A 21,771-nucleotide genomic window follows, 5' to 3' on the forward strand; every position below is an offset into this window, starting at 1 on the left:
GTGCAAAAATGTGATAAAAAAGCTTTTTATTGATGAGGAATAAGCAGCAAATATTTTCAAATTTTGGTCTGCTTCACAAGCTGTATACAACATGCTCAGAACACAACCAAATCAGTGCGGTGATTGTTCACTTGCACAAAAACTTCAGATTTCCATACGGTAGACTGATTCCTTCGAACTTGATTACACTTAGAAGGCCACTGACAAAGTATTTATGAATGCCTAGATTTTTACATGTATGCAACATAGAACACAGCCAGAAAAAAAGAGAATATTTGTCAAATCTGGCTTCTATATGCAAATCCTTTCTTTCATCTGTCACACGCACTGATGGCATAGAACTCGGAATACTTGAGGAGTACTTTGTGGCCCATTTTCATTACAACAAAAAGGAAAATTCACATATAGCATGACTTTATGACCACCATACCACACAAAAAGGGTTGATTTAGAAAAAAAAACTTTAATAAAGCTGCAAGAAATGAAACACGATTTTTGGAGCGTCTAATATTGCGTTCTCCCACAGTGGCAGTCACCACTCTGAAGGAATTTTCTCGTTTTTCATGGCAAGTATATTGCCACATGCTCGGTTTTGCTTGGGTTGGTGCCCATATGCATTGTCATCTTCTCTTTTCAAAGGCCTTTCTATTTTTTTTTCTAGCACTAGCTAGTGTCTTATCACTTATTGCTGTTGGCTGATCATCATGCATAAAGTGGAATGTTCTCAAAGGTGGCGGGCGTACACTAACAATTCTTGAATGAATCATGACTGTGCATATGTAAAACCAGGCTGCACATAGCAGCATTTAATTCATTGACCACAAACTGTGCTCATCAGCCTTGCTGCTTCAAGTTACTTTTCTTTGTGGGCAAAAGTTTGCTCAGCAAACAGTTTCTTTGTTGAATCTTCTTCCTGTCGCTTCACGCGTGCCTTTACCTCCACCAGATGCTGCACGGAGGTAATAGCACGCGTTAAGTGACAAGACGATTCAACGAAGAAACTGCTTATTGGGCGAGCTTGTGCCCACAAAGAAAAGCAGCTCGAAGCAGCAAGGCTGACAAGCACGGTTGGCGAATCAAATGCCACTGTGTGCAGCCTGGCTCTAGGTAGTGTGCACAGTCATGGTACTTTAGAGAATTGTAAGAGTATGCCCGGAACCTTCGAAAACATTCTACTTTATATCTTGGGGGCCTGCCAACAGAAATAAACGATAAAGGCTCGTTCACACACTTGTAACCGAGTACGACCGAGAGAGACAAGACCGGTTTTTAAGCCTCTTACGACGTGTTGGGACCAGCTCCGCAGCATCGCATCCGGTCCCAAGACGTCGGAAGAGGCTTAAAAACCGGTCTTGTCTCTCTCAGTCGTATTCGGTTAGAAGTGTATGAATAAGCCTCAACGGGTGCAGCCAAAAAGGAAGGTGACACTGCATATGGAGAACAAGACAAACAAAACGGAGCACGTGGCGATGTGCAACTCTGTAGCTAAAAATTAGGGGTGGCGTTTTGACAGCATGATAGAAATTTGCGTAGAAACAGGTGAGAAGATATTTTAACATAGCTAAAAAATGTTGCATGCTTAAGTAAAGCATACATAGTGTGCAGTTGTTCAATGAATCAATAATGTTTGAACAGTTCTTGATAGCTGACACACTCTTGTTGTGGACTGTGTTGTAACGCATAAAGCTGCTCGCATTTGATTTACTAGTAAAAAGATATTCCTACTCGGCTTCATTTGGTTTTAATATAGGCACAGGCGTTCAGTAAACACACAGAAACTACAAGACCAGCACAAGATGCATGCTCTACACCAGAAGACTCCATGCAGAGATTCATACTTTCCTTGTTTCCTTGAAACCCAGGAATGAAAAAGTAGGTACAATTACAAGGATGACAATGATGCTACATTAAAGTTCAAAGCACTTCCTGTTAGAAACAGCCTAGATAAACCCACCAATCCCCCCCCCCCCCCCATGTAACACTAACACCAATTGATACCCCACAAATTCAATGGCAAAGAAGCTGCTCAAGCTACCATTGGAGTTTTCAGTTGAAATGGAAGCAGACTTGAGTGTAATAAGATGTAGTGCGTAAATCTGAGCCTACTAGGCCAAAAAAGAAAAAGGTGATGCAAGCTCAACGAGTTAGCCCTGCCAAGTTGCAGCAATCGTCAAATGCCAAGATGTTCGTCAAAATCACCTGTGAGACAGTCTTGCAAGTTTCAAGGGATACCGACCACTTCAAGGTAAGGCTAGCTGCAACTCCATGCACAGAGCATAAACACAAATTCGACATAATCTGGGTGATGCACAAAATTATGGCCCGGGTGGGTGGGATCAGTCTTGATTGATCTTGCGAGCCCCCTCGTTCAGAACGTCCTGCACCGCCTTCGCAAAGCTGACCTGCGCACGAATGGTGTTGATGTACTGGCTGTACGAAAGCGTCCCGTCCTGAGCGGTACTAGGCTCTGGCTTGGTGGCGACCACGGGAACGGGAAGGTACTGGTGGCTGTCTCTCAGCTGCAGTGCGCACTCTTGGATTGTTCGCTGTGAAAGAATAAAGGAACGGGCAATTGGGAGCATGCAATGCCTGAAGGGGGTGCTGCGCCGCCTTGGCAGCTGGTTGCCAGTGTCGCATCGTAAAGTGCTGCTTGCTCTGACCTCTTCTAATGCACTCGCAGCGTCTGCGCCTTTCGGCAGTTGTGGTTCTCGACCTTGCTAAAAGGTAAAGGTTTTGCAACTTGACATTAAAAAACTTGCCCGTGTGCAGCATTGCTCTGTACTTGTTTTTGTGTTGTTCGACCTGCAGGAGCTGCTCTCAGCTAGGGTACAATTGTACGTCCCAAGATTGTAGGCGGCAATGACTGCAATGCACTGCCATGTATTTCGTTCGTCTCCGCTGGAATGCATCTTTACGAACCGTTTTTGTGCGTTTGACGGGCCAGAACTTGCTGCGGGACGACATTCATCAGTGCCTCTAATTGATAACATCTACACGACAAATGTCTTTACTCCTCTTGTTATCGGATTGCTCTTCGCTCACAAGCCAATCAAGTATAAACATACTGGGATTGAGATAATCACAGCTGTTTTCACTGGCGCATGGAGGGGACCTCCGTTCTCAATTTCCAGGTGTTACGTAAAAAGTCAGCACTGACCACGGCTCCAAACGTTTTGTATAGCGCTGCGCTCTGGTAAGCCGACATTGATTAGACACCAGGTAGGCTGCTATACCTATACACGATGTTTATCTGAAATGCTCCTCCTAGGAACCTGACCGTGACACCCCTGTCTGTCGCACGCTTTCAATGTGGAGCGTGTGGCAACTTGCTTTGAGGTCCGCCCACTATCCTTCAATCAGAGCCAATCAGAGCTCGGCGTTCTGACATCACCACAACCCCAGCAAAAGTAGCAGATGAATTAGCGCTCGGCACAGGAGTTGTCAAGTCAGCACCTGACATCTGCAGCGGTCTCCAGGTTTTGGCAATCCAACTCGCATCGGATGCCAGAAACATTTGCTTGAAGTTTGTCGCTACATTTTTCGGGCTAAGTTAGCCCTGCGATTACGCACTCCTGAAGCTTTGTTGGAACTTGGGCCAGCATCCACTTGCCCGTGTGCTTAAGGGGCATACAGGTATACTTGCATTAACGTCCACTTCTCTCAGTTGCACAACTAGTATGTTGTGTCTTCAATGTTGCTAAGTGTACAACTACATCTTGATTCTCATATATAGAATTATACACAAACATAGCTTTGGAGATTAAAAAGGAATATTTCCATACTACTGGTTAAAAAAATGGCAATCATGTGGAACACATGCTCATGCTTAAAATCTATATTTAAAACAAATATTTTCCCATTGTCCTCCAATAATCTCATATATAGAATTGTACACAAATATAGCTTTAGAGATTAAAAAAGAGTATTTCCATACCACTGGTTAAAAGAATGGCAATCATGTGGAACACATGCTAATGCTTAAAATCCATATTTAAAACAAATATTTTCTCATTGTCCTCCAATTTTGGGCAGATTGTAGAAAGGTGTAGGCTGCTGCTGAGGATGATGCAAGTGACCATTTTTAAAGACGAAAAGAAAGCTGTTGATTTTGTCATGTATAAAGGATAATGTGATAAGCGTGAAAAGGTGGCACTTTCCTTCGTATTGGTGCTGCACAACACAATTCAAGGCTAACTGCCCCATAGTGCTGACCCTGTATTTCAATGGAGGTGCATAAACTTCACTTACAAGATTCAGTTCGATTTGGTTGCATATCGAGAAGAAATCTTCAAGAGACTTGTCCAAGCGCGGAGGGGCCGATTCGTCCGATGAATTAGACCGCCTGCAGAAGAAGCAGCCGCAAAAAATACAAAAAAACATCAGGCACACGGTTGACATAATAAGAACATTTTTTGGAGGATTCCCTCCTTATAATCATCCCAAACCTATCCCCTCACTCCTTTGCAGACATAGCACACGACGAATGGCACAAAATGAAAAGAGTCCTTGTCTCCTTTCGTGATCATTCCAATTTAATGTCCATAATCTAGCAGTGAAACAGTTCAAGAAAAGAAGAGGCGTTAGTGCCCTCGATGTCGAAGACGCGAGAATGGTGCAACTGGCTCCGAGCTTGGACGAGAATGCACCATTTACTTTCTGGTGTCGTCAAGGTCCAGCCAACCAGAGTTGCTAGATATAAACAGGGTTCCGTGTTTTTGGATAAATTCAATACAATCTGAAGAACGCTCACCAGCAAAATTTTCTTCAATTCGATTTTTCCGAAAAACTTGGAATTTGGAGGTCGCAACAGCCAGAAAGAAAGAAAAAAAAGAAGCAGTTTTCTACAAATAAGTTTGGTCAGAGCACAGCTTCAGCGGTCACTGGGACAGGCCTCACCAGCTTCCTTCAAAGTCTCGTAGTATTGGCCAAAGAAGGTTCAACGTTTATTTTGTCAGGGTTTGTTCAGGAAAACGGATTCTTGGTCACGATATGAACCACTGTTCTGGGGGACTATGTTGCGCTTTTTGCACTCCCAGGAGACTAGGGAGAAGGAAGTGAGGTCAACAACGCAGCAAATGCAGATTGGATGTTGATTTTGTTTTCTTCTGTCAACATCCAATCTGCGTTTGCTCTAGTCGTTGACGTCACTTCCTTCTTCCAAGTCTCCTGGGAGTGCGAAAAGCGCAACATAGCACCTCTGGCTTCCAGGCCAAACCTCTAGGACGAGGGTAGGGTTGTGATTTGATAACCGCGAAAGCTATGAACTGATTTCGTAAGAGGGACAGCTGAGGCTTCTATCTGCTGTCTCCAACCTGTGCAGCCGCAGGGAGAGGCGGGAGAAGAGGATGAAAAGAAAACAAGTTATCCAACGACTACATCAAGGAGTTCAAAGATTTTAATCTGTCTTTTTCAAGTTGTGTCATGGGACAGTGAGTATTACTAATGGGAAGGGTGCCAATGTTCAGTGGTACACATGCTTTCTTATAAATCTAGGGCAGGGCGATGCCTGTCGGTTAATATATATTTTTATTTTCAATCTTAAAAATTTGGAAACATAGCAAAAATAAACTCCCTACTATGAAGAATTGGGAATCTAACAAAAATAAACTCCCAATATTCAGCCAATAATGAACTCCAAAAAACAACCTCCGAATTTCATGAGAAAGAAGCTGCGATATACTCCGAACCATTGGGCAAACAATAAACTCGGAAAAACATTGTCCGGATTTCATGAGGAATGAACTCCAAAAACACGGAATCCAAGCTTTAGAGTAGTAACACTTAGGCCATCATTTGAACTGGACTGGATTTAGGGATTACCCCTTTGTGCTGGGGTATCTGAGTGGGGCTGGATCTACAATGGCTAGAGGCTAGACTAGCAAATGTCGTTAGACTAGCCAATGAGCATCTTGGCACTCAAACTCCCGGGCAGTGTTCCAAAATTTACTCCATCGTACTCCAGAGTAAGAGTTTTGCACCTTGGCATTCTAAAACCTACCAGCGTCTAGCATTTCTCAGTCTGCGCTGTCACGTGACATGACCCGCCGGAGTAACTCGGATCCATGTGGGTAAGATTTGGAACACAGCCATGGTTGCCCGTTAACCGAAGCTTTATCTGAAATCCCAGAAAACGCTGCTCCGTTGTCCAGAAATGTGAAAACCGTTGGCAACAAAGCAAAACAATAGACACCGCATCTAAGGCTCGGGAAGGTGCATTTTTAAATTGTAACTCTCCCAATTGCGCCTGCTCCGCACCAAGCACCAAACTGGCGGTGCTCAGAAGATAGCCAAGATACAGAGTGCCGACACTCTCAGCGTACAGTGGAGCTTCAATGTCAACGAGGAACGGTAGCGACGTCGCTGCCATCGGCTCGCGTCCCGAGCACAACACGATAGAGCACGGTGGGTGCCAAAGGTGTGGGAGGAGCCATGCAGGGTACAGCCAAGACCGAGGTGAGATCGAGCCACGAGAGAGCAGACGGCAAGTACGTCAATCTGGTTGTGTTGCGGCTCCAGAGTGGCGCAGGCTCGATCGTGGATCAAAGCGAGTGATCTCGGGCTCCGGGGAAATGGCGGCCAGCTGCGGGACAGATGCGGAGTCGTCCCCGGAGCCGACCCACCGAGCAAAGATCAGATTCCTGCTGCCGTAGTGACGAGGCCCTGGTTGGTCGGCGGCATGCCTCCTTGAAAGCAGCGTGGTGCGTCGTGCCTCGACATAGCCCGATGCGCTACGCCCCATGTCGTGTTGTGGCGGCACGCAACCGTGCCTCACTGGAACGTCGACGGTCACAGCTGTCGAACAACGCTACCTGCCACGACTGAGACTGCAGTGGAGTTGGCAACATCTACTCGCCAAGCTGGCAGGGCAAGCAAGGTGCTTGCAGCCTGTCGGAGGGAGACGGCGGCGGCGGACACAACGAGGCAGAGCCGACGAACAGAGGATGCAGATGTGGAGGACGGGAAAGCAGGAGACGTGCTTCCCATAAGCTCGCCTAAAAAGCCGAGCCAATGCTGTGCCTTGGGCTGTCAAGGACGTTCCCCTAGGCTCGGGGTCTTCGAACGGTTTAATCTCGGTATCGATCCACTAAAGCGGCGCAGGAGCTTACGAACCTCGTAAACAATAATGCACACACTCAAGAGCATTTGCTTCATAGCTATGGGTGAATGGGTGGCTCGGGCCAACTTGTGCTTAAACTAGAAAAACTTCCTGTAAGGGGAAAGGACGGTCAAGGAAACTTGGGAGCTCCGAGAACCCACGGGGGTACTCTGAGGAACCATTGAGTTACTAGGAACCCACACCCTAGATGGCAGGTGTTCGGAGTTGATTGTCACGTTTGGGTCAACGATAGACCGATCTCGCTGGCCAGTTTCGTTACCCTGTCACTATGCTTGAAACCTGGAATATTTTTGGATGGAGGACAATCGCACCATGACTCTGCGCAAGCAGCAAGACGGCACAAGCTGTCTCGTGCCCCGTCCCCAGTCACCTGTAAGCTACACTCAGCAAGATCAATATATTTTTTTTTTTGTTTTTGTTTATCACGTTTAATGTTGAGGATAAAAGAGGTGCTGTGTCCGGCTCCGAGCTTGGGTGAAAACAGTCCGCTTATTTTCTCGTGCCGACGGGCAACATTCATCTTCAGCAGCAATATTTCGGACCGAATGACCTCTACAAGGCTATTTACTGCTGGTCACAATTTGAAAACAAGTAAATAAGTGACGCGTGTGAAAAGGGCCCCCGCATAAACCATACTGGAAAGGAAGTAGGGTTTCCAACGACAACCAATGTAGAAGGGAGAGAGAACATGGCTCGCCAAATGGTTCCCAGGCCCGTGCTTCAAAGATGACAAGGTAATGAAAGTTCCTTTCCATTTGACAGGTTGGTCATTGGTAAGACTGATGGAATTCGGAAAGAATTCTGCGTGGAACTATGGTTTTCATATACATACACTCCGTTGTCCACTGCAGCTGTATGATAGATGTTGGTGGCCGCCACACGCACGAGGCTCTGCAAAAGAGTGTGATATAGGTGAGCGAGAATCGAAGAGCATAGAATAGGAGTTGTCAGATTGGTCGAGACGTTAGCCAGAACGCGAGACAGCTGATTACACCCCACTTTTCCCCTGGGCCCTCTGGAACTCTGTTTCTACAATTAAATATTTTCAAAGTTCCCTAAGATTTGTAAACTTTGCAACATATAATACACACGTCAGGGAGGAAGGCGGGATTGTTTTGGCTTATGACAGTATTTTCAAAATTATCAACTGCAATTCAAAAACTTAAAAAAAAGGGATTTTCTGCGATGGCGCCAAAGAAAGCAAAGCATAGGTCGCAGCTCAACGCAGAATCGGAACGGAGGTGCAGTGTCCAAACTCCCTATTTCGATAAATGGTAGTCTAACAAACGAGCTAGCTTTAGTCACTCGAAACAGTCATTTCTGCTGGCATGTGTTCTTCCTCCTTCTTTTTTTTTTTTTTTGCGATAGTTTTTAGTTTAGCTAACGCACTTAGACTATATTGAATGTCTAATAAAACTGCAGCGTCAATTTTGTGCGTTACTGTTCGTGTACTAAGATCCAAAAAGAAAATCCCGGCCGACGCTGTAGATCTCGGTGGGTCACAGAGTAGCAGCATCAATCCCTAAGTTGCGAACAATCATCGGCGGCCGTCGAGAACCTAAGTGTTCCGAGGAAGCCAGTTTCAGAACTACAGCACTACAGCGTAGAGACGAGCACCCAACGTTAGTCGGACTCGATCGATGTTGACTCACCGACAAGGCGTCTTTGAGCGACCACACCAAGGCTTTGACTTTGGCTACATTGTCGAACTTTATTTCGCTCGCTGCCGGATTCTGTGCAGGATGACTTCCCTGCGGAGGGCCCGAATGCTGAGCCATGCCCGGAGGTGCAGGCGGACCCGTGGCTCCCGCTGTCAAACCCTGCTGCTGCATGGGAGCTGCCATCTTGGCCGACCGGACGGATGGATGCTAATTAGAGTTTTGATGCAAAAGGCTGTACGGCTGTACAACGGGCGGTAGCTTGCGCCACCTAGCCACATCGGCAGCTAAGTGTTGCCAGCTGCGTTTTGTGAAAACGCTTCGAACACTTTTTGTAGACGAAGTGAATTTTAGACAAAATAACGTTTTTATTTTCCAAACACTACAACTTTGGGTGCGTACTTGAAGTTTTATGGCTCGTTCACACTTCCGAATTCACGGTGAAATCTGCTTATCGGCGGTGGTCCAAATTTATCTAGATTTTCCCGCGCGGAAAAGATTTCCGCGTCGCCGGCGCCGCCGCAGCCAATCTGGCCAATCAGAACACGCGTCACATTCCGCCGGCGTTGCAAATGGCGTCCTCGCCCCTGGTTATTTCTGCCCCTACCGGATGGATGCCAGGGGACGTACTGATAGACGCTGTAAAAAAGTACCCTGTACTCTATGACAAGCGACATGAGAGATATAAGGACAATGATTTCAAGGAGGAGATCTGGAAGACGATCGGTTCTAGATTCGGCGTGAGCGGTACGCATACACTGGTGTCTTCCACTTGCACGTTGTTTTGTTTGCACGTTGTTTTACTGCATGCTCGGGCATTCTCTTGGTGCTGCAGGCAGAAGAAATGCTTGCGAGAGCATGTTTTGGTTCATTGCGCGGCCAGACGCTGCCTTCGCACACCGGTTGCCTTCGATGAGTGCTGTATATAGCTTTCCGTCCCAAGAGAAATAACGGATTCGTGTACGCGCGGTGCTTTTTGAAAGCTGACCTTGGGACTTCTACCAGTTGCTGGCCAACGCGCTGTTTACAAACAATCCCGCGTTCGCCCATATTACAGGTGGGTACTGCGCATGCGCAAAACCAGATTCGCGTGAGGTGATGCGTCTGCGCATGCTTCGTTCCGATAGCAGCGCCGCCGGAGCGGCGTGACGTCATTGTTGTGTGTGCTAGTGACTGGCAACGCAGGAGCAGTTGCCGTACAGTGCAGACTTGTAGGAAATAGCGCAGAATTAAACTCACTGACACTGAAAATACACGCACACCGGAAAAAGGATCACTAAGTTAGCACGATGTGAGTGATCTTTTTTCCAGTGTGCATGAGTTTAATTTTGCGCTAGTTCCTACATGATGAATACCCAACTCGCCTGAGCATCCATCCTAAAAAGCGCTGACTTGCGCTCGTAAAGAAAGTGTGTTGCTCTCTCATGTAACGAGATTGTAGGAAAGTAGTGCCGAGCTCCCCGTAGGATCGCCTTCTTTGTCGTGGAATGATTAGTTTCTTCTGTTGAGCACGCAAACAAATTCGTCCCATTAGGTTGCGAGGACCAATACATTGGGGAAACGGGAAGGTGCGTCAGCCAACGACTTCAGGAAATTCATTTGGAATTTTCGCGGTTCTCAGCCGACTCGTAATCACCCTGTCATTGTTCATTCCTGTGTGTGCAATAATTGCATTCTATGTTTTTATTGAACCAGCATCGTAGGAGAGAACCACCAGCAGGTTCAGTAAAGATAATAGAATCATTCACCATAAACAAAGCTGACAACAATGTTTCTGCTCACTCACTCGTTTTTACTCGTGATGAGATTGCTTTCTTATCTCTGGAATTGACGTAGCCACTTGGTCATAATTGTATGAAGTAATGTCGTTTTATAGTCAAGTCGTTCTTTCTTTTAATCGTCCAATCTTTTAAATTTTCAACATATCCTTTTTTCTTTCCTGGCCCCCTTTCCGTGTCTTTCTTTAGTTTTTTTACTGTGGGGTGTGATTCCAAAAGAGATGGCTGCGACTATTGTACTGTTGCTAGTTGACGGAAAGTGTTACTTAGTCCCTCAACCCACCTGAGTGTTCTTTTGGTGTTCAACACCAACATGTTTGAAAGTCTACATTTCCTTCTTGACCTCTCCATTCTTGGCGAGCCAATCTAAATTCACTGGTGACGGGTAGCTTTTTAGATATGTTTCTTGAACACTGAGATTTTGTTGTCCATATACCGGCGAAACAAACGCGCGTCTTCACACCGCTACCACATGCGGCATCGAAAAACAAATGTCCCATCCTTAAATTTGCAAGAACTATATCACTGAACGAGATCTGTGGAGATGCGCATGATCAATAAATAGATTGCATGCACAGTACCAACGACACTTGTATTGACGAGGAACACTTTCAATACAGCAATGCTCCACAGTGATGTTGGCGCGACTCAGAACGACCCTTTCAAAGGTTTGAATGGACTGAAATGGTGATTTCCGTGGCAACTGTAACCTATTGGCCAATCACTTTGCCAGGTTTGGTCGTCTGTATGTTAGTGTTTATCTGTGTCTGGCTAGCAAGCAGGGAAGGTAATGAATGGGTCTACTTTACCCGGGATTCAGTGACTTTATTGCTCTCCAAAGTCGGGGATGGGTCAGGAATTTAGTAAGAGTTCAGGTGTCAACACGCGTGTGCCGTCTTCCTTCGTGCTTCGAATGAGTGTGTTCACCAGAAGCCCAAGTGTTATCCAAGGCAGAAAGCTCACACTGAAGCAACATCCCCTACAGGCGTTCTTGGGCTCTGTTTGGGTGCAAGAAGACATTATAAATAAGCCAGTGAACAGAGTTCCGTGGAACTTTTTGGAAAGGTGTTTTAGGTGATGCTTTGATAATACTCAAACTTTTTGTAAGTGTAGATTTCTAGAAAAAATATTCAAGGAAAAACAATCTTGTTTCTTCCTATGCGCGGGAGGAAAGCAGAAGCAAACCGTCGGGTTGACACCACCACTCGCACATCGTACAATGCACGCTCGGATCTGCTGAATCTGCTCTAGGGTGTTAACCTCCAAGAAGTTTTCAAGTCTCCGTTCCACGTGGTGCCACATGTGAGCAGCGGTGTCGACCCGACAGTTCGCTTCTGTTTTCCTTTCGCACATGGGAAGATGGCGAGATTTTATGTACGTGCATTTTCTTCCTAGAAGCCCACACTCACAAAATTTGAATATGATCAATGCACCACCTAAAAACACCTTTGTGAAAACTTCCGTTGCACTCTGTTTACTGGCTTATTTATACAGATATTTTTACGCCCGAAAAGTGCTCGAGAACACGCCATGGAAGAGAAGCCCTGTGCTTTTGTCCCCTCCAAACGTTGTCACTAGAGGATCCGGGCAGTGCTGCCTAGCTGGTGTCGGCATCGCCACCGGCGCGTCGTGCAGCAATGGGAGCTACGCTAGCTAGCGGCATTGCTAAGACTGACGTGTCTGCCGCCTTGCAGCGTCTCTTGTCAAGGTTCAGCATGCTTGCGGCGGGTAGGAGATTCTCTGACAACGAGGTGGGGCTCGGGCCACATTTTCTAGGTCGAAGGTCGGCATCCCGTGTTCCGTGAGGTAGTTTGACCAAAGGGAAATTGGTGACTTTCGCTGGGGGTTGATGTTTTTAGGTTTCTTTTGTCCCATCCCCCAAAGGTCATCCTGGTTAGGTTTTCGGTTTTTATTTTTTCGAAATATGGCATACTTTTTTCAATGTTTACTTTATAATTCAATTTTTTTTTTTTTTTTCGGTGAGTATGAAAAACGCACCATCGGACACCGGATCAGATGATCCTTGTGGCTGTGATATTTGCGATCACTAAAAGAATAATGACACATATACATACGTGGTTTTCGCTACAACTTCCATCAGGACACACCTTAAAATTGCGGAATTCGCGGGCATAATCTTCAGCGCACTTCTTTTTCCTTTTCATTCTGACTATGTGACCATCTGAGGTGATGACTGTACAAAAACCAGCGGAATGGCAAAACAAAAAAAAAATCCATTGTATGTATGTTTTTAACCACAAGGAAGTTTGAGAGGGGGTGTTAAGAAAGGTATTGACGACTTTCCTCGATGTCCTCTGAAGTGCATGAAGCGAAAAACCTTATAGTAGTCCACATCCAAACTTTTTTTTGGGGACCGGGAACTTGACACACTAAACCCGGTTACAGAAAGGACACAGTTGTCCCGCGAAGGCCAATCCAAGACCTCTTTTGTTGCATGTTGAACCTTGAAAGAGGGCAATCATGAAGACGTCACACAATGTTGAACCTTGCCAAGCCCTCTCTCTATCCCTCCCCCACCCACCTCGATGCGGCCCTAGAAAACACCTTTTTCGGTTAAAACGGAATTTTAGGCAACGAATTAGACATACTTTTATCGGTTTAAACCAAAAACGCTAAACCCTAGTTATATTCCACACCGCCTGGCGATAGTTACGGAATTGTGGAGGGGAAGCAAATTGGCTTAGGAGGGCGAAGGGAGGACTCATACTTTTGGTTTTTAGCTTCTTGGCTAGGCGGTGCAAGCTACCGCCCGTTACAAAGGGCACAGCCGCTAGCATTCATCCGTTCATCTTCTGTGCGGCCCCCAACAGAGCACTTGAGAAGCGTCAGAGCAGGCGTCTCCAAACTTTTTGGCAAAGGGGCCAGGTCGGGGATTTGTCGCTTTGCCGAGGGCTAGATTAAAAATAAGTAAGTCAATAAATATTCCTAGATAAGTATTTAAATAAAAAGAAAAAAGTAAAAGATAGCATAAAAATACAAAAAAAAAGTCTAGGGCAGGTGAATAAATATGCTTCATTTTTTTTTTAAATTCAGTGTGTAGCGAATTATGACGTTGCACAATAATTAGGACCCAGAAAACTCACCAGGCATATAGACGCTTTGCAGCAGCTGTGCATGGGGCCGCCATAACTGACCTTCAGTTTTTGATCCCCCTTATTACGTTTACTTCACCTCATTATTACCATAGCAGGCCAGGTTATTGACATCATAGATTTTATTCTGTCTTGCTCCCCAGCATTGGCCTTTGTGGAGGCTCGTCCACACCAATTTCAGTGGCTCGGTATCTCGGTAAAACAAGAGAAGGTCAGCAATGGCGGCTGTATTCTGGCGCGTGTGTAAAGCGTCTATAAATCAAAAAGCATCAGAATTTTGGCATCTTCACACAGGGCAGAAGACTAATGAGAATGATGGAACTGATGCTGACAATACGCAATGGGTACAACACGGGCGGGATGCTAAGCACAATACACACGGGAACACAAAGGAATTTTAACGTATATGTAGTGGTTACACAGCTGTATAACGGAGGGCTAAGGGTGGTAATGCTGGTGATAATATGTTTAATAATATGGCAAGAGGACACTCCTTACGATAGACAGTTTTGTTTTGTTTTTACTGCGTATCTTCAGTTATGCGTGGTTGGTGTGCGCTGCGACACGGTTTCTTTACGTGCGTTTATTTTTGTGCTGGCAGCCGCGGTCTGGGCTTCATTGGAAGGATTGCGACCAGCCACGGCCTGGTCGGAAGTCCTCTGCATGCTGGGGTTTGGTGTAACGACGCTTCAGCCATCTTGGTTCCTGAAATTATGGTTGCCAATTATCCAAAGCTTTATCTGAAATCGCAGGAAATGCTTTTCCGTCCTCCTGAAATGTTTAAACAGTTTGCGACAGTGCAAAACAATCTCACCTGAACTTCTTAACGCCGCATCTAAAGCTGATGAGGTCCCATTTTTTTTAATTGTGGTGATCGGCAGTTGCATTTTCTCTGCACTAAGCACCGAGATGGCGGCACCCACTAGCAGATCGGGGAACAAGGCGCCGATACTCTGGGCGTAGCTGGTTTAGTGGTTCTACGCTGTACTATTCATCCAACTGGTCAAGTGTGTCTAAATAAAGGCATTTTTCCCACAGGTTCAAAATGTCAAACGAAATTCAAAAATCTGAAGGACACATACGTCAAAATCAGGAACCAGATAAAGAAAAGTGTGAAGAATGGAGTGGGAGCTGGAACTGTCCCCAACATAAAGTGGAAACACTTCAAGACCATGCTCGACATAATGGAGCCCATGTACGACGAAAAACTGTAAGTGAGACACACTATGTAACCAAATCCACTCTTCTAAAGCCTGTGAACTGTGCTGGTTGATAATTTTGCACAGAGGGAACTGTGCTCTAAAACACAGTCAAAGGGGCGGTGAAACGATTTGAACGTTTGAACAAATTTACAGCTCATATATTTTTTTATATCGTTTATATCGCCGCAAAATCTCAAAGGAAAAAACAAATCTTTTGCCGATCTGCAGCCAAACGTGGCGGTAACGGAAACTGGAGTGTTGAGTCACTGGAGTTCACGTGGAAGTCAACAGGACAAGTCCGCCTCCTCTGCTACACTTGCTGTCAGCCCCGTGGCGAACCGCCTCTTGTCTTAATCGCTCGCTGCAACTTTCGGCAATGCCAGTCGAAAAGTCGACAATTGCAAAGGGAGCGGCTGGGGGCTCCAAAGACAGAGCCCAACGGCAGACCAGGTGGTGCCCCAGTGACGTCACTTGTAAGATGGCGTGGGAGTTGAGGGGTGCTCTAACCTTCGATTTGTTTCAATTTTTTAAAATAACAACTAGCGTGCTCGAGAAAAAAAGTTTTTCTGTTCTTCGCACTCTAGCCGACGCAGACTGACTCCACCGGTTAATTGGCCAAAGTCCGACAACCGTTGCACCGCCCCTTTGACACCGAAGAAATTGATGATGCCACAAATGCTGTCGTTTGGGTTGCCTTAGTGCGTGAAAACATTCTTTTCTTTTTCTTCGACAGAATCTGGACAAATATTGGTTTCATCCGTGAAGAGTGAGTACTGAAACATCTACACAGCTTTCTGGAATAGAGTGAATGAAAAATCTGCATGGAAGTTAACAAAAAGACTCATCTTGGTAAAGCATGCTCTCCGGATGCGACTGCAATTTGCATTGCTAGGAAATTGACAGCTGCTCAGCTGTCCTTTTCTGCCGTTGAATAATCTCCCTTGTATTCATGTGACAACACTCAAACAGGAGCTATACTTTGTTTCACCTTACGTCTGACGAGCAGATATTAGGAGTCATCGGAACCAATCGAAGTCCATGCGAGTTTCTTGTGACCTTAGAGAGGATGCAGTGTGACATGCGGAAAGCGTAGTCGCATGCCATGATCTTGGAACTGGGATGGCTTGTAACATTCCCTGTGGCCAGACATAAGGCAAAACAGAGTATATTAATCTAAAGCCATCCTGCCTAACCCCTTAAAGGCTACTTTTTTTCTTTTTTTTTTAAGTGACCTAAATATGTTATTTTTATTAAAGAATTTTATTCCTCTAGTATCACGAGTAGAATTTCAGAAGTCTATTACACAAAAATCTGTATATTTCTGTGTGCACATGTAGCTTGTTACAGTTGTGCACATGCACAAAGCATCTATTTCTGCGTATGCGTTGAGCATCTTAAATCCTCTGGGGCTTGGGTGTGAAGAAAAACAATAAAATGAGGGCTGGCCTGGTTGGTTTCATTTGTGCTGAAACAGCAAGTACAGTGCAGCCACCTTATTTGATGTTGCGGACTATGTGGAATCACTGCCACCATTCGAAGTGTTGTCGTCGTCTTCATCGGATTCACTTGAAGAGCCGAGTTCAGCAACAAATTCATCATCGTCTTTGCTTGATGAACACTTTTTCCGAGTCACTCAGGTTTTCTTCAGCGATCGCTTTTCTTTTTGATTTGCAATGAAGTTCCACATGCTCCGTTGGCTAGCAACGCTGTTTCTAAATGACTGTTGCCAGAGTATCTTCTCATTTTTCCTACCAACAGGGGCGAAAAAAAAAATATGCCATCTAAAACGAGTGCTGCCATCTATGATCAACGCCGCAAACCACGCGGACGAGCCTAGCTCGTTCATGGAATTGACAGTTACCAAAACATTTACTGGACGTGCTGAGCTCGTCCGTGACATTTTTAACCAGAAAGCCGCCAACGAGCTCTGCTCGTCAAAGGCAGCAAAGGAAGAAAACATTGTTTTGAACACCCTGGACGGCCAAAGGATGCCATAAAATGAATATACAACAAAAAAACAAAATTTTTAGAGCTCTATCTACGACACGGAATAAATTTGTAGTTGGCGCCCGCGAGAGCTGCCTCTGGTCACATGGTAGACCTGTGCGCTGCCGCAAGTTATGCCGGAGCTGTCCAGTGCCACCACTGATGTCCCCAGAACCCCCACATGGCCTCCACAGGCCGAGCGTGGCATGCCACGCCGCCGCAGTCACTTTCTGACCGGCACATAGGTTTACCACACAGTGCTTGCGCTCTTTCGGAAGCTTCCTTTGGGCTCTAAAAGTTACTTATTAATCTTTGTTTTTTCTTGTTGCACTTCAAACGAAGACTAATAATTAATTTGTAGAAACCATAGAGAGCTCCCAAAAGGTCGCAAGCACCACGTGACTGTAGCGGCCAATCACGTAACCACAGCGGCCACATTTCTGCGGGTTCCTGTGGGTGCCAGCTACAAATTCGTTTTGGGTCATAAATATAACTTTGTAAAAATTTTGCTCTTCAGTGCAAATTTCTTGAATGATGTCCTTTTTCCATCCGTAGAATACCGTGCATCCGCCCATTCCACACTAAGCGCCCATACCAAAATTTGTAAGATTTGAGAAAATATGCACAGTACATTCATATGTAAAATTGATGACCGGACAAGCGCCCATCCACCATTTTTTTGCGATTATCTCGAAACATTGATTGAGCGCCTTGCCCAATATTCTACAATAAACTGCTAAAAAAAATTTTTTTTTTTGCATATGTTTTTTAAAGGGTTTAATTTTATTGAACGTCGTAGAAATAGCACCTTGTTTGCACGACACGTAATCACTCCAACAATTTCTGCCTTGGGGAGGTGCATGATTTGCTCTCTTCACCGTGCTGTCGTACAAATTTGCAGAACCATCAAGCGTGCAAATCGGTTTGCATCATTTCTATGCAGAGCGAGCAGCGTGGAGCAGCACGTCACCAGCGTGGACGTCGTCCCCTCCCCGGTACCGGACGAGTCCTTGATCTGCGTCTACTCAACGGAATGGGAGGGGCCTGCCACCTTCAGCAACTCCATTGAGCCCCGTAGTCCCGTGACTCCCGCCAGCAGAGTGAGCGAAAGGTAAAAGTCGTAGTTTTCTGCATTCTCTAGATGCGCCCAAGTGATTTCTCTGCAGCAACGCGAGCTGCACTTTGTTTCACCGTCACTTGGCAAAGAGCGAGCTCTGCGGCCCCACGAGGCAGTGGGAGCGACATAGGCGAAGCACGGGACGGGCCTAAGGCCGCAGTTGCACTGCTCATACAGTCTGCACGGGACTGAGTATGGCACTGTAAGACAGTCTGCAAATAATGTCTGAGGCACGTTTCTTTCTTGCAAGACAGTCCTGTCACGTTGGTCGTTTAAAGACTGACTGAAGGCACTTTCAAAGCACACCTATGTGCGAAGCTGACGTGCTTCGAACGTGCCCGAGGCACGTCTGCAGATAGTTCTGTGATCATTTCTTCATAGAACACTGTTGTTTGTTGTGTGGGCATTTCGACTGCGGCCGCAAAGGCAGGGGGCGAGAGCGTAACTGAAGCAGTTGGAGAAGAGAAGGACGAACTCCCCTCTCACCTGGACCACCCTTTTTTGCGGGTTCCGGGGGTTGCTTTTGTCTCGCTCAGAGATTAGCCCGTTGCTCGAAAGTCGTATAAGGGTAGCTTCGACCGTGCTGCGCACAACTGGTGGGACGGAGCATAGTTATGTGTCTCCTTCCGATGTGCCGATTGACTCACTGGGTATGCAGCCTTCGCCGTGTGCTCGTTTACGGCGAGACAGTACAGTGGCATACGAGCAGCACAGAAATGTTGGCTTTATCTCTTATAGGTCACCAGAGAGCATGGACCAAGAACCCGACACAGGCTCGGATAGTGATAGGCAAGTAATTTTGTGATACGAGTACAGTGTTGGTTGTGCAGATAATGTACGGTATATAGGGTCATTGAGATAAATCCGGACTTTTCTCAGATTTCGTTTCTCAACAATACAGGGAAACTAACAGGCCGTATTGCGTTTCTGCGGCCACGTGATTTGACAACGAACCATCGTGTGGTAAACAATTCGCGATTTGCTCGAAACTGAGCGGGGAATAGGACCGAAGAGTGGCAATACTTAAATCGCTTTGCGCTGGAGAGTTCCCTAAGCAAATCATGCGTATTATGGCTACAAGAAAACTCAAGTTTACAACATTGCCAAGACGTTCAGATAATCTGTCAGCCAGGAAGATAATAGTGCAGACCTGACAAAGCACAGAAAATGGTCAATATTGATTTCACCTTTACCTCTGTGCGTTTTCCTGAATATGGTGAATTTTCTGGATTTATCTCGACGACCCTGTAGTACGCTGTCCATACCCCTTCTCTGTGATATGGAATAAGATAAATTTATTTGCACTCATACTAATAAGGCCCTTGGTCTTTTTTTGTTTCTGAAAAGGATGCCCAGGCCCAAAAAGTTAGCGAGGCTGTCGAGGAGGCAGGAAAGGTAAATTACAAGTAATTACAGCATGAAAATGAATAACGATTATGACACGAAGCATGAATGATGAGAACCACTTAATATTCCTTTCCAGTTGTGTAAACGACACTCCGGCTGCGAGGACCAGCAGAACAGAAATGCAAGATACAATCTATCATTTTTGCATGACGCTTGCCGGTCAGCTCCGTGAATTGAGCCCTGGCTGTCAATTCGAAACAATGAATGAAATTCAAAATTTAGTTTATCCAAAAATCAGGCAGGCCATGGCGCAGGGTGCGTCGCCTGAGCATGCTTATACGAGAGTCCCTACGTAACCCCGAGTTGTGTGCTGTGATAGCTTCATTGTTCTTTTGTCTCAGTGTTGGGGTGCACTCATGCTAGAGTCCCACTAGAGCGACAAACGGGAACAATGGACACCGTGCAGCATGCACGGGATGGTGCCTTTGGCAGGCTTGCAGTCCCCCAGTGCTTGTGAAGGAAGCACAAGCTACCCCAAGCGTGTCGTAGATACCCCCGTGTGCGGGCTGCACGTGTTTGAGGCTCGTCAGTGTCAGTTCCTTTCGTTCGTCGCTCTAGCGAGACTCTGGCCTCATAATTTTTGTTGTCTGCAGTTTCTCATCTCAATTCATAATAAAGATACAAAAACCCCCTTGCCTCCTCATGATTTCTTGCCTTTAATCATGCTCCCTTGCCAGGGAACCTTGCTGTAAATGTTGAAGTGCTTGCACAGCTTATCTCTTGCAGCATAGGCATGTCTGGACACAAAATACATGGGTTATATGATTGGCATGTAAATAAAGACTAACACTCAAAGTTGTGCAGTCTGTTCTGCAGGGAGCATTTGGCTGGTGGCCATAGTTATTAGTTGTGGGCTTAGCAGTTGAGCACGGGCTGACAGTAAACATTCACCAGATTCCTTCCACACCATCCAAACCGTTATTCACGGCAGGCGATATGATGCTTTGCCCACAGCCCTTGCTGATTACAACATGAACACTTCCTATAGCCCCCAAAATATTTTCATTCCACCATCATTGTTAGAAATTAAAAGAAAAAGCAATACCTGGTTGAGTGACGACCCCTGCTCGGGACAGCAGTCTGCGCATCATTGTCGTTAGTCTCGGCTCTCCCGATTCCCTCAGTCGCATCTCCCTGCCAGTGTTCTAGGTTGGCTGTGCCAAGCAGGCAGTAGGAGGCTCAGGACATTGAGGACTCCTTGACAGAGGCGTCGCAGCTATTTAGAAGATAGGGGGCGACGTCGACTTTGCGCGCTCTCTGCCGTATTGTTCTGATTAAATTTCGGAACTGTCTGAGGTGTGGTCGCCCCCCGCCTTCCCTGTTCCAATACCGCCGCACCTTGAGCCAAAAGTTTTGCAGGGCCACACATTTGTGATGATAGTTTTTCGATAGTCGACTTAGATAGTACTATTGATAGTTTTTCGATTGTCGACTATCGATAGTACTATCGAAAATTTTTCAATAGTCGACTTCGATAGTACTATTGATAGTTTTTTGCTAGTTGACAATCGTTAGTACTATCAATAGTTTTTCGATGGTCGACTTTGATAGTACTATCGATATTTTTTCGATAGTCGACTATCGATAGTCAAATTTCCAGCGACTATCGATAGTGCTATCGATAGTTTTGCACAACTAGAGCGAAAACAGTTGTCGAACTGCCGCTCGCCCCCCTTTCTCCTCTCTTTGCCCAAACTCCCGTTTCGTCATCACTGAAAGCTGAACCAAAGTTCAGAAGGTAGATGCTTGGGCTAGTTGGCGTCCCATTTAAAAAAAATGAAGTGAGAAAAAGAAGAGGGAGCGACGCAAACTGCCAGTGTCTGAAAACTATCGATAGTAAACCGTCGACAGTACATGGATAGGTTTACGATAGTCGATTAACAATAATTTTCCGATAGTCGAATACTGATAGTACTATCAATAGTTTTTCTATAGTCAACTATCGATAGTACTATCTATAATTTTTCGATAGTCTACTATCGATAGTTTACTATAGATCGTCAGATTTCTGGTGACTCGATATTGATAGTACTATCGATAGTTTTCACCACTAGCACACATGCCGACAGAACCCTTGTCAGGTTTTTATTCTTTGCTAAAAGGCTGGCAAAGGAAACACCACTTCAGGGACGATCAGTGCTCCCACTGAAGTCACTGCACACATTGCTCGTTTAAAAAAAAAAAAAAAGTGAATGCAAAAAATAAAGTGGTTTTCTATTTTTCATTTTTATAGGTGGCATAAAACAATACCTGCAATTATTCGATTGAACAGAGTCCAAAAATCGTAGCACCACCTCTTTCATTTTTTTTTTTCGAAATAAAGGCTTTATGCAACGGCAAATAAAGTGGTTTTCTATTTTTCATTTTTATAGGTGGCATAAAACAATACCTGC

The 21,771-nt window shown here is 45.6% G+C and overlaps 2 protein-coding genes across 2 annotated transcripts; one reads left to right on the top strand and one right to left on the bottom strand.

The window, feature by feature from the left end:
- Positions 1–9: 9 nt before the first annotated feature.
- On the bottom strand, positions 10–8,995 carry LOC115329516 (mediator of RNA polymerase II transcription subunit 29). Its single transcript, XM_029991142.3, has 4 exons — positions 8,770–8,995; positions 7,950–8,008; positions 4,249–4,342; positions 10–2,546 (listed from the first exon to the last, which is right to left on the bottom strand). Exons 1-4 carry the CDS (start codon positions 8,959–8,961, stop codon positions 2,337–2,339), a joined length of 555 nt encoding a protein of 184 aa, XP_029847002.1. The 5' UTR covers positions 8,962–8,995; the 3' UTR covers positions 10–2,336.
- A 326-nt stretch (positions 8,996–9,321) lies between these two features.
- LOC8042062 (transcription factor Adf-1) lies at positions 9,322–20,013 on the top strand. Its single transcript, XM_002415189.4, has 7 exons — positions 9,322–9,522; positions 14,705–14,876; positions 15,602–15,634; positions 17,798–17,965; positions 18,710–18,760; positions 19,319–19,366; positions 19,455–20,013. The coding sequence occupies exons 1-7, from the start codon at positions 9,348–9,350 to the stop codon at positions 19,672–19,674; spliced, it is 867 nt and encodes a 288-aa protein (XP_002415234.3). The 5' UTR covers positions 9,322–9,347; the 3' UTR covers positions 19,675–20,013.
- The last annotated feature ends 1,758 nt before the right edge of the window (positions 20,014–21,771 follow it).

The sequence above is a fragment of the Ixodes scapularis genome, unplaced genomic scaffold, assembly GCF_016920785.2.
Source record: "Ixodes scapularis isolate PalLabHiFi unplaced genomic scaffold, ASM1692078v2 PGA_scaffold10__122_contigs__length_95168666, whole genome shotgun sequence".
Taxonomy (NCBI): Eukaryota; Metazoa; Arthropoda; class Arachnida; order Ixodida; family Ixodidae; genus Ixodes; species Ixodes scapularis.